At 64.9% G+C, this 14,200-nt stretch overlaps 1 protein-coding gene across 1 annotated transcript; it reads left to right on the forward strand.

Annotated features, from left to right (window-relative positions):
• Positions 1-5,677: 5,677 nt before the first annotated feature.
• On the forward strand, positions 5,678-12,135 carry MNX1 (motor neuron and pancreas homeobox 1). Its single transcript, XM_074986295.1, has 3 exons — positions 5,678-6,338; positions 9,871-10,031; positions 10,441-12,135. The coding sequence occupies exons 1-3, from the start codon at positions 5,741-5,743 to the stop codon at positions 10,765-10,767; spliced, it is 1,086 nt and encodes a 361-aa protein (XP_074842396.1). The 5' UTR covers positions 5,678-5,740; the 3' UTR covers positions 10,768-12,135.
• The last annotated feature ends 2,065 nt before the right edge of the window (positions 12,136-14,200 follow it).

Below are 14,200 nucleotides of genomic sequence, written 5' to 3' on the forward strand. Positions count from 1 at the left end.
ACCAGTTTGCAGCTACGTCGGGCCAAAGGGAGCGCAAAACTGGACGAGGCGGTGACCAAAGCGGTGTCCCACGTGAGCCCAGCCCAGCCCCCGAGGCTAACGAGTTCCCGGCTTCCCGGGTGCCGTGTGCGCCTGTCAAGAGGCAAATGGCCTGGATCCGCCTTCTCGGCGCTCCCGACGGGGAATGGCCCCGTCGGAATTCAGTGGAAATTGACCTGGGGAAGCTCACAAGGGGAGCCGCCTGCCGCTGCGGGGCAGCGGGCGCCCTGCTGTGCTCCCCAACGGGGCTCGCCAATGAAGCGAAGCAAAGGAACCCACGGAGGTTTTATTGCCTCTGCGGAATCTCACCCCCAACCCGAATACCAGCCCCGGTAGCCCCGATTCGCTCCTGAGCTGCGGCTGCGCTCTTGTGAGCGCGGCCAGACCGCAGCTCGCCCCAGCGTTCGCGATGGGCATTTGGTCTACAGGGGCGTGTAATTGACCTCTGTGCTCAGGCGAACGGTCCCACCAGCTAGACAAGGGGGCGTCTACGTTCGTAACCCCCGGGAAGGGGCGAATTCACCTCGAGCGGGTGCGGCCAGCCCGCGGAGACGCCAATCTCTGGCGGGAGCCGAGCTGCTCATATTGGAGAGTCTCAGGCCGTCCTGCAGGGCTGGGTGGCCAGTGGCCTTTCGAGGGTTTGGCTGACCCGTGGCAGGGCTGTGCCGGAGCTCACACGGGAGCTCCCCCGGGCAGCCGTGCGCGGGCACAGCCGGGGGCCAGCGGGAGCGGGGTGTGGAACAGCTGGGACCCGACTGGGATGGGGGAAGCCTGCAGGCTCCGGGCTCCAGCCGGCCTCCCGGCCGTGCCAACTGCCTCCTGCCGCAGCCCCCTGGGCCGCCAGGCTCTCCCAGGCGGCGGGCGGCAGCGGACAGAAGCGTCCCTGGGCGCACAGAGCCAGCACGAGTCCCCAGGGGGAGCCCGCTCGTGCCCCCGCTGGGCTCAGCGCTTCCCTGCGGGGGGATCGGGCTGCTGCGGGCCCGTTCGCTCACCGCGGCTTGTAGCGGCTTCCGCCCACCAGCTCTCCCATCGGGGCAACAGCCGCTGGTTCTGATCCAAGCAACCGCCGCAGATCTCCCGGAGCCAGGCCCGGACGGGCCACAGCAGCTGCCCCAGCGCCGAGCTGCGCCCAGCTCTGCAGGGGGGACCAAGGGCAACTGGGGCTTCAGGTCTCGGTGGGGGACTCGGCTACCCCCAGGATCAGGCCTCTCCTGTATGTGCTGCTTCCGTGGAATCAGCGCCCCAATGGGAATGTCCCCCCTTCAGCCCTCGGGTACCTGGCGGGCGCAAAGGCAAGTCCCCCTCTGACTCCAGCGGGCACTAGGCCAGGGTCTTCGCCAGCGGGAACTGACAGGCCACGGAGGAAGAGAGGTGGGAGGCAGGCGGGGAGGGCGCGGAGAGAATCTCCCAAACAAGCTGCTCCCCCGTGGGAAGGGGGAAATGGACTCTCCGGGAGTTGGGGGGAGGCTGGGGGGACGCAGACTGAGTTTGGGAATGTGGGGGAGGGGATCTAGTGTGTACCCCCCGTCCCCGTCCCCGCCAGGTATCTGCCACCGTAACACAAACACCACACATCTAGGGGCCGGCGGCAGCTTTTACGCAGAGCGGAGGCCCATGGAAGGCTCGGGACCACCTCACCCCCCGGGTAATTTCTCCCCTTCGGCGCCGTCCGGCCTCTGGGCTTCCCTCATCCGTACTGAGCCTGCATGGGCCCCGGGGTGGCCTTTAATACTTCATAGGTCCCCAACTGGGCAATAACGGTGCCTGATTTGCAGGCGTTTGCATGCGTCTCCGAGCCATGTCATTGCCATAGAGCCAAGCAACACCCGGAGCATTAAAATATGGCCCCTAGGAGAGACAGCATATGACACAGGTGTCATGGGGGAGCGGGGCGAGTCTGCATCTTCCAAAACAGCAAGAAGTCCTGGGGCACCACATAGATCCACCGAGATTTTGGAGCATAAGCGTAAGCTTATGCTCCAAAATCTCGGTGGATCTATGAGGTGCCCCAGGACTTCTTGTTGACCGCACAAGGGGGCCGCTGTGTTTTCCAGACGAGCCCTTTGCACGCCTGTGTCTGGGATTGCCACCGCCCAGCCCCGGCCCCCGCAGCCCGGAGCCCAAGTCTGGTGCGGTTCTGCTCCTGAGCTTCACAGCCGGTGCGCTCCCGAGCGCGCTGCGCCCGGAGCCGCTTCACGGCCGCGGGTCGCTCGGGCACGGTTCGCCTTGAAGCGGCTGGCCCAGGGGCGCGGTGGGCGGGTGGGTCAGAGTCCCGCGGGGAAGGGCTGGTTCTTAGTCTTGGCCTGGAAGAGGGGGCGAGTCCTGTGTCCAGAGGGGCCTTGCAGGGCGCTGCGAGCCGAAGGGCTCCGGCTGGGGGCGCAGCGGCAGGCGGAACCGCAGGAGAGGTTCCCAGGCTGTGCCGACGCTGCTGGAAAAGGAACGGCCGATCCGAAAGGGGCTGAGGATCCCAACGCGGAGATCCGGAGGAGGAGACGCGGCCGGGGCCAGGCTGGGAACTCAGGAGCGGGCGGGGAGAGCCTGTGGGTTACCCCAGAGGGAGTGTGTCTGTGTCGGCATCTACCCGCGCACGTTGCATCCTTGCTAGGGTGTGTGAGCGCACCGCGCGTGGGAAGTGCCGACACAGCCACGCTCCCCTTCTCCTCTGAAAGGTCAAACTTGGTAACCTGTCTCCCAGCACCGCTCCGGGGGCGCGCCGCCAGCCCCCAGTTCCCCGGGGCTGCGTAGGGCGCCGCCGCCGGCTGTGCGGAGTGTCTGCCGACTGAGCTGACGAAGTGCCGTTTCTTAAGTCGACAGGACGCGTTTCCACGCGCAGCTCCGCGGGACGAAACCCCGGGCCCGGGAAAGCTCCCCAAGGGCTTGGCCGCGGGAGGGTCTGTCTACCCAGACGGGCTCCCAAGGGCTGGTGATCTCCAATAGCTACATGCACTAAGCCGAGCGGGAGGGCACAACGGATAGCTGGGGTGGGGGCGCTGGGAATGGGGGGTGTTACACTGGCGCCTCCCATCACTCTCTCCCCGACCCAACAGGGCCCCATTGTTCTGCCGCCACCCGGGGCTGCAGGGCTGGTTGGCGGATCCGGTCCAGCCTGCATCACGCCACGAGGGTTTATTAGCCCCGTACCCCGTCGCCTGTGCAGTGCCCGGCGCGGAGATGAGCGCCCCCTCCCTCCGGAGGCGCTCTGAACGGCCGGGCAAAGGCCCTTGCGCTGCCTGGGGGGTTACACAGCGGGCCAAAGCCAGGGACGTGCCCTAGGCCGCCGCAGGGCCCAGCCCGGGCAGCGCACGCGCTCTGCCCTGCCGGACACGTGCTGGTTGGGGAGCGACGCGCTCCCCCTGCCCCGCAAGGTGCTTCTGCCGCGGGCTGCGGGGAGCCTGGGCCGTGCGCTAAGAGCCGGCGCGCGACGCTGTATTGTTCCGAGGCCTCGGGCGCGCGTGCCGAGCTCGCAGGACTCCGGGGCGCGGCTCTGACCTCCGGGCCTCCCCACGAGCTCCAGCCGCAGGCGCTGCCGGGCCGCCAGGTGGCCCCCCGCTGAGAGGTGACGCAGATGTGCAATAAATAGCTGGCCCTGGACACGGGGCCGCGCCACAGCCCGAGCTGCCTTTATATGGAAAGTAACTCCCGGGCAGGTACAAAGCCGGACAATTGTCCCCAGGCCCTGCGCGAGCTTTCGAAGGGGGGGTGTTTACTTGTAGACGCCCGACCTGCCGTTCACACGCCCGTTTGCGGGGGGGGGCTGTCTCTCGGTGGCGTCCGCCTGCACCCCTGAGCCGCTCTCTCTGCCTTGCCTCTGCGGCGTGTTTGTGGAGAGAAGTCGGTCTCATAACGCGGCTGAGCACCCTGCGTTTTGGTGGCACTCCTGACTTCCTGCCGCGCGCGGGGTTATTCTTTCCAACGCGTTAAAAACCTGCGGGCAGCGCAGAGCCAGGACATATTTGGGGCGTCCAGGAAGGCTACAAAACTGGAGTTTAACACACCGCGAACCCACAGCCTGGACTTTCGGTGGAGGCGAACATCTCCGGCTTCGAGGTGGAGAGCTGAGTCCCCAGTGCTGAGGAGCAAGAGAGCCGCAATTACTCTGGGTTTTGCTCTACGTGACACAATATTTTGCATTCGGATTTTAGGAAAAAACCAGCGCTGGCGTCTCTCCTCCTACCTCCCCGTCCGGCGCGAGATTTTAACCCGATCTCGTGTTGTAAAGCAATGACCCGAATAGAGAGAGTGGAAGGCAAACGAGGGCTCTGTATTGGCATCGAATGTGTACAGAACATTGTTGCCTTTTTATTGTCACGTCGCTTGGTCGCTGATTTGTCCCTTAACAGCATCAAATCCTTACAAAATCTTGGGCTTTTATTTAACCGGCCGCAGGTGCCTTCTCGCGCTCTCACAGCACCTTGCAGTTGCTATTAATTTGGTAAATGTAGATCACCAACCAGGCTCAACAGAACCCTGGCCTGTTCCTATGCACGGCAGTGCTGGACTCGTGTTCTGAGCGCACCCCACTTGGAATCAGGCCGTGCTGTCAGGCTACGGGCCGAGCTGCATGGTCGTTGCATATCCGAAAATAAAGCGGCGCTCCTCAGCAGCGAGCTGCTGCTACAGCTCGGGCGTCTGCGGGAAAACCCTGGGACCCGATTCCTATGTTGTTGGGGTTGTTTAAAGGGTTGAAATAAATTTCACCCTGGCCCTGGGTGGGGGCCACTAAATGCACAGGTTAAATTAGAAACGCAATATAGGGATGGGTATCGCTGCAGGTGGAAAAGCAGAGCCCCTAACCCCATGCCCAGCTGAAGAGGGGGATTGCCCAGTGTGTCTGTCTAGAAGTGCTGCGTGAACTACAGACACCGTGCGAGTGTCTGAACATATTTCAGCTTTTTCCCCGTAGCCGGGCCCGTCATCCCAACAAATAACTGCTCGCCTCGGGGGTGGGGGAGAATAAACCGCCCAAATTAGCCTCTGACCTCCACCAACACGCTGCAGGCGGAGCCCGCGCGCAGCTGCAGGGGCCGGGCACACGCGTGGAGAGCCCCTCGGGCTGCCCCCGGCGCCCCCACGCGCGTTTCCGCGGCAGCCCCAGAGCCCTAAGGCGGCACTGCCGAGGGCGCCGCATCCCGCGGGGCTGCCTGTGCGCTGGGGCTGCTGCGCGCGGCGCCCGGGTCCAAGCGGGATCCTTGGAGGGGGGGCACCGGCCTTGGGGGCGGTAAATACAGACGCTTCTCAAGCCACCCCCCGCAGCCGATCACTCCCTCCCCCGCCAGCCTTTCCCTGCAACCTGCTCCAGAGGGCACCGGAGCGACGTGGGCAGGCCCCATTCCCGGAGCGTTGACAGGTGTGCCGCGGGGCCAATAGCGGCCGCCCCAGCCGAGCCCCGGCCACCAATCGCGTGGCGTCCAGCCGCGGGGCCAATGGGAGGCGGATCTGAGCCTTCAAGTGAGTAGAGTTCGGCGCGGCGGCGCTGACTCTCCGCAGAGACGTTCCGCCGCGCCTGGCCCGGCGGGGGGGAGGGTGGGGGCTGGTGCCGGTGCCGGTGCCGCGGTCGCGGTGTGTGCAGGCGGCGGCCCAGAGCCGGGCGGGGTGCAGGCTGTGCGCGGGCGGCGGGCCGGGCCGGGCCGGGCCGGGCCGGGCTGGGCCGGGCCGGTTCCTTCCAAGCTGCGGGAGGCCACTGGACCGGCGAGACACTCCGATGGAAAAATCCAAAAATTTCCGGATCGATGCGCTCCTAGCAGTCGACCCCCCGAAAGCCGCCGCCGCAGCTGCAGCGCAGACCTCCCCGCTGGCCTTGGTCACCTCCCTCGCCAGCGCCTCGGCCCACAGCAGCAGCAGCAGCAGCAGCGGCAGCCCCCCGTCCTCCTCCGAGCGCCCCAGCGGCGGCTCCGCGGACTGCCTGCGCACCGAGAGCCCCTCGCCGCCGCGGATCCTGGCCGCGCACTGCGGTCTGGTGCCCAAGCCCGGCTTCCTGAGCGGCACCGGCAGCGCCGGCAGCCACCACCACCACCACCATCACCCCTCCGCCGGCGGCATGGCCCTGGGACTGCACCAGGGGGGCGCGGGCCTCGCCACCCAGGCCGCCCTCTATGGGCACCCCATGTACAGCTATTCGGCTGCCGCTCTGGCCGGGCAGCACCCCGCTTTGTCTTACTCCTACTCCCAGGTGCAGGGGACGCACCCCTCTCACCCGGCCGCAGACCCCATCAAAATCAGTGCCGGGACTTTTCAGCTGGATCAGTGGTTACGGGCCTCCACGGCGGGCATGATCCTCCCCAAAATGCCGGACTTTAACTGTGAGTATCTGCACGGCGAGCCCTGGGCTCGGGGCGCTGGGGCTGGGGGCGAGCTGTCGGTTTCCTTTGCCCGCTCTGCGGTGCCGCAGCCAGTCCGCAGCGGCCGAGGGGCCTAGGGCCAGAACAGCCCGATCCCCTAGCCGGGCAGCTCCGGTTCCCAAGCCCCCGGCGAGCGCCCCAAAGAACGCGGCCCAGGCTTCCCCGGGCGGCTTGTGTCAGCCTAGATCGGCGGGGGCATAACAGCTCTCCCGGGGAAACTGGACTGGGTGGTTGCCGCTCCTGGTGGCCGGCATCTTAGCTCTCCGCTGGAAAATGAAAGGAAAAGGTGATCGATGGTCGGGAAACGTGACGGTGACAGTTCAGTTGTCATTCAAACTGCTCCGAGGGGGAAATTTGTCCTAGCGAATGACTGAGACCCGAATACGGGGGCGGAGGGTCGAGCCAAACGGACAGCAATTGGTTCTGCACAGCTTTTTCTATCCGGATGGAGGAGCGATCCTGCTCCTGTGTCTTACTATTACGATAGAAAGAGCGTGCGGCCCAATCCTCTGGGCTCTGTCAATTTCACCCAGCTCGGGGCTCACTCAGGTCCTGTCTCCCGGGCAAATTTCACCGACCTCGTCCTCGGGAAAGAGGTGGTAGTAATCACAGCGCGGGCGTCCGCTTAGCTGGCTCCAGCGAGCAGGCTGGGCTGTGCTAAATGTGTGTTGGCTCTCACTGACACAAGGAGGCACATCAAGGCAGTCACTTACATTTGGGCGTTTTTTAAAAGCTCTTTAAAACAAGGTATTCCTATCAAAAAGCAGACACCCCTTGGAGGGAGTGTTTCTGTATCGCGTTGTATTAAGATGTGTCGACATATCGTGCCTTCAGACAAGGCGAGTCGGTAGGTGCTGATACAGAGACGCTTCCTCTCTGGGCTTCCTCTTTTTTGAAAGGTCAACAATGGTAACCCTGGAAAACATCCCAGAAACACTGACACGTCCGACAGCAAACGTGCCTTGCTTGGGAAAGCGGGGCCTCCGCGGGGCTGGGGCTGTTTCTTCCATCTCTCTGCCTGAGTCGAGGATCGTTTTCGTAGGTGGTTAGCGCTCTGGGGGAATGACCGCTTTAACAGTGCATGGGAGGGGGTGGGTTTACTTAAATCATGCCGGGAAAGAATGACAGGTGGCTTGGGGGGTTTCTTGTTTTTGTTTGTTTTTCTTTTTTTTCCACACACTCCACTGAGAGAGAGACAAAACAGTCCCTTGTTGTGTCTGAAATGGGGTTGTTGAGAGTAGGACATTCAGGAGGAAAAATCATTAGAAAAGCTGTCCGACTTCTTGCCCTTTCCAACCAGATGTACTAGTGAATAAATAGCCAAGAGCGAAGATAATGGAGGCCTGGAAAGTCACACTGCGGTGAGAAAATCTCCTGGGCGGCACTGTTTGTGTGCCGGACACTGTCTTTTTCATCCTGGTGGTTTTAGCGGGTCTGCTCCAAATGAGGTAGCAGGGGCCGGCCCTCCCCTCGCCTTTACAGGCCCTTTAGTTTCTAGAGCACCAGCAGGAGGAGGGAATGTGCCCGCGAAGTGAGCTGCTCTAGCTGCAACGCACTGAAGACAAGTGGGTTTGCTTCTTCCATCTCCTAGAAGGAGCATAAATCTCAGCTGGGACTTGGGAGCGAGCACTGGCGGATTTCAGCTCGCCCGCCTCCAAACTGGGCTTCCCCTAGCAGCCTGCTGGAGGAGGAGGGCTCCAGCCCCTCTCTTGAGAGTTTCAACCGCCTCCTGGAAGCCGGCAACGGCGCCGCCAGTAAAACCTCTCATTCCAGGCTCCCAAACCAGGCTGGGGAATAGAGGGTTCCCACGGCCTCACCCGGGCTCCCGTCGGGTTTCGGGGCCCTTCTGGCTCCGGCTGGCCGCAGATGTGACAGGCCGGCGGGCTGAGGGATTGACCTAAAAGAAAAGCAAATAGACCTGACTGGCGAGAAACGCTTTTCTCTCGCTTGCTGGGGGACTCCGGGGTCGTCCCACCGCTGCTTCCCAGTCCGCTTTCATTCAAGCGCTCGCGGGTTGCCCAGCTGGGAACCGGGGTTGTTTAACTAAGGCAGGGGGCGGAAAAGTGAAATGAAGCAAATTGCTGTTCCCTGGCGAGGCTGAGATCACTTCACGGTGATCCCCGGCTGCCTTTCTTATCTAGCGTGTGCTGGGCCCTGGGGAAATCAAGGCGTCCCCCTTCCGTCATAAATCTCCTGGGGTGAATCTCTGTGAAATTATGTAAATGGGAAATCCGTCTCCTATTGCGTATTAACCAGATCTTCGCCACCACGCCTGGCTGGGTGCGGGATTAGCCCAGGATAATGCTTCCTTTACAGTGTCTGTAATGCTTCAGTAGTGCTGAGGGGCGGAGGCCAGTCCTGAAACTGGGGCTCCCTCTACACAGCCGCTTTAGCTTGGAAATAATCCATTTGGGAGTATCAAAACAAAAAGCAGTCAAGTAGCACTTTAAGGACTAGCAAAATAGTTTATTAGGTGAGCTTTCGTGGGACAGACCCACTTCAGACCAGAGCCAGACCAGAATAGACTCAATATTTAAGACACAGAGAACCGAAAACAGTAAGCAAGGAGGACAAATCAGAAAAAGATAATCAAGGTGAGCAAATCAGAGTGTGCGGGGGGAAGGTCAAGAATTAGACTGAGCCAAGTATGCAGACGAGCCCCTATAGTGACTCAAAGTTCCCATCACGATTTAAACCATGTGTTAATGTGCCGAATTTGAATATAAAAGCCAGCTATGCTGCTTATTCTGAAATAGTTGATTTGGAAATAACCCAGCTCCGCTCCAGGATGCAGTTTGAACAAGCACCCAGCTGCGTGGAAGCAGCGTGTCCGGACCCAGTGCCCTCCACACGGCCAAGTTACCTGGTAAAAACAGTCGCTCTGTTGAAATAACTTTGGCAGCGCCGTGAGGGCCGTGCTATTTCGAAATAAATTAAAAATGCCGGAGGAGGGGGGGAGTATTTCGATTGCTGAGAACCCCATTCCCGGAGGAAACCCGCTATTGTGAATTAGGCCATCAGGCGCTCCCACGCACTATGGAGCAGAAAGGCTGGTCTGAAATGGGGCGCTCTTTCCAAAGTCTTATTTAGAAGCAGGGCCGCGGTGCATGTGGACTGAGCTGCTCTTTGGAAACACCATTGGATACCACTCCGGCTTCTTTCCAGGCAGGGCAGCGGGGTGCTGGCACAGGGATTTCCACACAGCTGCTGCGCAGCCCAGGACCTGACCCAGCCTGTTCCTGGCTCTTTCCCCGCAGCCCTGCCGGGGTTGTCCCACGCACGGCGCGCTGGACTCCGCTGCAAGAAGGGATTTTAGCCCCGGGGGCCTGGGCCTTCGCCTTGCCGGGCGGCCCGCAGCGGAGGAGCGGTCAGCGCCGGGGAGCTTTGCAGGGCTAGGCGGAGGGCAGCGCCGGGAAGCGGGCGGGGAGGGCGCGGAGCGGGTGCAGCCGAGGGACGCTGCTCCGCCGGGGCTGATGCGCTCTTTTCTCTCCAGCCCAGGCGCAGTCCAACCTGCTGGGGAAGTGCCGGCGGCCCCGCACCGCCTTCACCAGCCAGCAGCTGCTGGAGCTGGAGCACCAGTTCAAGCTGAACAAGTACCTCTCCCGGCCCAAGCGCTTCGAGGTGGCCACGTCCCTCATGCTCACCGAGACCCAGGTGGGCGGCCGCGGCCCCGGGCGCGGGGAACCCCAGAGGCACATCCGGCTCTGGCCCCGGGGCGCGGGGTGGGGAGGTTCCCAGAGCTCTCCCGGCCGCGGCTGGGCTCCAGACCCCGGGCTCGGCTGAGCAGCGAGGGGGCCAGCCTGCGGCACAAGGGCCGCCGAACCCGTCCTCTCCCCGGGCGCTGCCTGCCCGCCGCGCACCGCCCCTCACGGCCCCGGGCGCTGTCTGCCCCCTGCGCACCGCGGGCAGCCGTGGGTCCCTTCTAACGCGCCCCCCGGGTGGTGCCCGCGGGGCTGGAGGCTGGGGCAGGGGGGCGGGCTGGGCCCGGGGGCCGAGGGCGGAGGGGGTCGGGCCCCCCGGGGGCTGCGATCCCCCCTCAGCCCCGCCCCGCCCCGCCCCGCAGGTGAAGATCTGGTTCCAGAACCGGCGCATGAAGTGGAAGCGGAGTAAGAAGGCCAAGGAGCAGGCGGCGCAGGAGGCGGAGAAGCAGAAGAGCGGCCCGGCCGGGGAGGACAAGGCGGGCGAGGAGCTGCTGCTGCCGGCCCCGGAGAAGAGCAGCGGCCGCCGGCTGCGGGAGCTCAGGGACAGCGAGCCCGAGGAGGAGGAGCAGGAGGCCGGACACTGCTGCCCCTACAGCTCCTCCGACTGCTCCGAGGGGGACGAGGAGGAGCCCCAGTCCCGCGGCAGGCACGTGGCGCCGCTGCAGCCGCCCCCCGGGCCGCCCCAGTGAGCCGGCGGGGCCCCATCTCCTGCTGCTGCTAGCCGGGCCCAGGCCTCCCAGCCCTACTGCCCAGCCCCAGGCCGGCTCCTCCGCCCGCCTGTACCCCGGCCAGACCCACCGACCCACCGGCCAGACAGACCGACCCACCGGCCCCGGCCACCGGACAGACCCACCGACCGACCCACCAGACAGACAGACCCCCACTGCCCATTCCTACCCCAACCACCAGGCAGACAGACAGACGGACCGGCGGGCGGGCAGAGAGACGGGCAGCCTGCCCCTCCTGCCCCCATCACCCCCACCCACCTTCCGGACGAACCCAAACTCCTGTGCCCACCACTGCCCCACCCCCCCAGTGACACACCTGCCCGCTGCCCCCGCCCCGCCACCCCCAGCCTGGCCGCACCCTGCACACCTGCTTTCGCTCCAGCTGTGCAGCCTTTGGTGGGGGCCATGAGCCCCAGCGTCCCGCCCAGGCCGGGGCCCAGCTAACCTCAGAGCGGCCCCTTTGCCTTCCGCCTGGGAAATACCGGCCTCCCCGCTCTTTGGCCTCAGCGCTGCGGCGGCGGGGAGCTGAGCGGAGCGGAGCGGAGAAGCCAGGCCTGGAAGGACCGAGGTGAGCAGCTTTGGGTCCGGGTGGGTCTTCGGCTCCAGGCGGCCAATCGCAACAAGAAATCCCGGGGCACCTTGCGGGCTCACAAGTGTTTTGGGGCATCAGCTTTGGTGGGAAAACACCTGTGAGCCCGTCACGCGCGTGTCCCGGGGGGTGAGGAAATTCCAGGGGGGCTCAGGGCAACCCCGCCCCCCCCCACCCGAAGAAAAAGCCGCTCCTGGCTTCTGGCTCTCAGCCCCGGCCGCTTCACTCGGGCAGCCCTGTGCGGCGGGGCGGCCCGCAAAGGCCCCCCTGGAGCGAGCCGCCTCCTGCGAAGGTGAGTGAGTGCGGGGTTAGCTGAGGGGCTGTGAGGGGGAGGGGAGGTTGGTGCCCCGCAGGCGGGAGCCGGGAGCCGGGAGCCGGGCGGGAGAGTTTCTCAGAATTCACAAGCCAGAGAGGTTGGGACGCCCCGTCCATCAGGCGCCCCAGGGCGTCTTGTTGCCTTTGCAGATCCAGCCTACCAGGGCTCCCCCCGCTCCCGCTCCCGCTCCCTCCGCGGCGCTCAGAGACGTTTTAAACGCTCCACCCCCACCCCCCCTTCCGCCGGGTGTCGGGAATGTTTTGTGCTTATTCTCCAGCTGGACGCCTGGTTGGCACGCGCCCGAGCCCCGCTGGGACGCTCCAGACTGGCCTGTCTTTATTTTTGTATGTGGTATTTATAAAAGGCCCCTCCGCCTGTGCATGCTGTTATCCCCCGGCTTCTCCAGCGCCCCGCGCCGTGGAAAATAAACAACCTTTTGTACGCAGCCCTCTGTGCAGCGTTTGTCCGGGGAAGGGGCTGCCGGGGCGGGGGGGCGGGGACCTGACTTTCCAGCGCGCCCGGGGTAACTGCCCCTTGGCGCGACCCGATCAGTCCGTTTGGCTCGGGGGGACGAGCGGAACCAGACCGCGCCCTGAGCCCGGTCCCTGCTTGCTGGGGCTGGGCGGGAGCCCGGTTTATGGTGGGATGCAGTTTCCTACGGAGGCTTTTTGCCAGATTGCCGCTAAACACTGGCAGGCGCTTTGCCGGGGCACCCACGCTCGTCTCCCCACGCGCGTCTCCGCCCAGCAGCCCCTTTGCTCCGTAGCGGGCCACCGCAGCTCCTGCGTGAACCTTTCTCAAAGCCGCGGAAGGAAGCAGCGCTCAGGCAGCGGCTCGACCCCTGCGGAAAGGCGGGGTTAGGTGCTGAGCGCTGGGGGGACGGACCCGCCTCGGCTCCAGCCCGGAGCGCCCCAGGCACCGGGACTTCCCAGAGCCGGGGGTGGATTTCCCAGCGCGGCGCCTCATGTGTGTGAAACAAAGCAGCCGCCAAGCGGCACGTTAGGGGCCGACTCAGCGGTTCAGCGGCCGATAGGGAATTAATCGGATTTATTTAAAAAGAATAAATAAATTCTCGTGTTGCTCTTTAACGCGCGACCTGCTGCGGGGTTCGATGCGTCCGAGCCCAGCCTCGCTTGGAAACAAATATTCTCCCGCTGGCGGATCCCCGGGGCGGCGCAGCTCCGGATTCCCCCGCTGCCCCGTGGCGCGGGGCCCCCTGCGACCGGACGCTGCTCCCGGGGGTTTCCTTTGCAGCGCCGGGGCAGGGGCGAGGCTCGGGCGGCGGCTGCCCGCCCCCTCCCTGGCCGTACGTGACTCCTGCGCCCTCCCCCCCACCGCGCTCCGCAGTGGGGCTCCGAGGAGGAGCGGCGCAGCCCCTCGCCCCCGGGCTGGGCGGGGCACGCGCCCTCCCGACCGAGGCTGCGGCGCTGGCTCCCGGGTCTCCGGCCAGAGCGAGTCTGTTCCCCGCCGGTGCCGGGGCTGGAGCAGGGCAGGGGAGCGGCCCTTGGGGGAGATCCCGGCCCCCGCCAGCGCCGGGTGCAGGACAGAGCCGCGGGGACCGGCGGTAGCGAACCGCCCCGGGTCAGTTCCCCGCCGGCCAGTCCGGCTCTGGCCCGGGCTGTGCCGCCGCAGAGCAGCTCCCGGGGCGGGCTGCGGGGCAGGCCGGGCGGCGCAGAGCAAAGGGGCGCAGTAGGCCGCGCTGTGCAGAGGCACCCTCTCAACATGCACATCAACGCTCATTTGCATAGGCCCTGGCCGGCGGAGGCTGCTGCCGGCAGAACAAGGTGGGTCAGCCGCGACAGCCCCTTCTGGGCAGCCTCCTGCCCACCCGGCGCACGCCGCTTTCCCTGCCGGCAGCAGCCCCTGCCCGGCGGCCCACGTGCCAACGAGCAGCCATGTGCACGGTGGATTCCTGCCCTTTGCCTCCTGCAGCCCGGTGGGGGAACCGCAGCCTCCCCTAGCGGCGTCTCCTGCCAAGGGAGCCCAGGCGGGGTTTCTTTCGCAGCCAGGGGAGAGCCGGAGGCGGAGCCGGGGGCCTGGGCATCCCAGCGGCCTCCCTTCCGCCTCCCAGCAAACCCGCCGGGGTGTCCGGGCCTCCAGGCTGCCGGTTGCTGAACTACTCCCGCTCGTGGCCTTTCTGCTGCTTGGTGCTGCTTCTGCAGGGACTCCCCGGGGTGGCATTTCACCCCCCTCGCCGAGCCGCTGTCACCGACCCATCAGGGCTGCCGGCAGGAGGAGCCACTCAACCATGGAGAGTCCCCGCTGCCGCCCCCCTTTTAAAGGAGGATTTGGGTCTGGAGACCCGCGCGCACCTTGCTGACCAGACTGCTCCGAGCCCTGTAAATTCCTTCGCTAAAGCGCCGGCCGGGGGAGATTGTTACTGCTGATCAGAAAACCACTCTGAGGTCCCTGAGCAACTCAGGTGCTGCTCCCGCGAAATGGGATCTCCACAGCACATCCTGTGTGGGGGTTTGGCACCTCTCCCCTGC

The sequence above is a fragment of the Carettochelys insculpta genome, chromosome 2, assembly GCF_033958435.1.
Source record: "Carettochelys insculpta isolate YL-2023 chromosome 2, ASM3395843v1, whole genome shotgun sequence".
Classification (NCBI taxonomy): Eukaryota; Metazoa; Chordata; order Testudines; family Carettochelyidae; genus Carettochelys; species Carettochelys insculpta.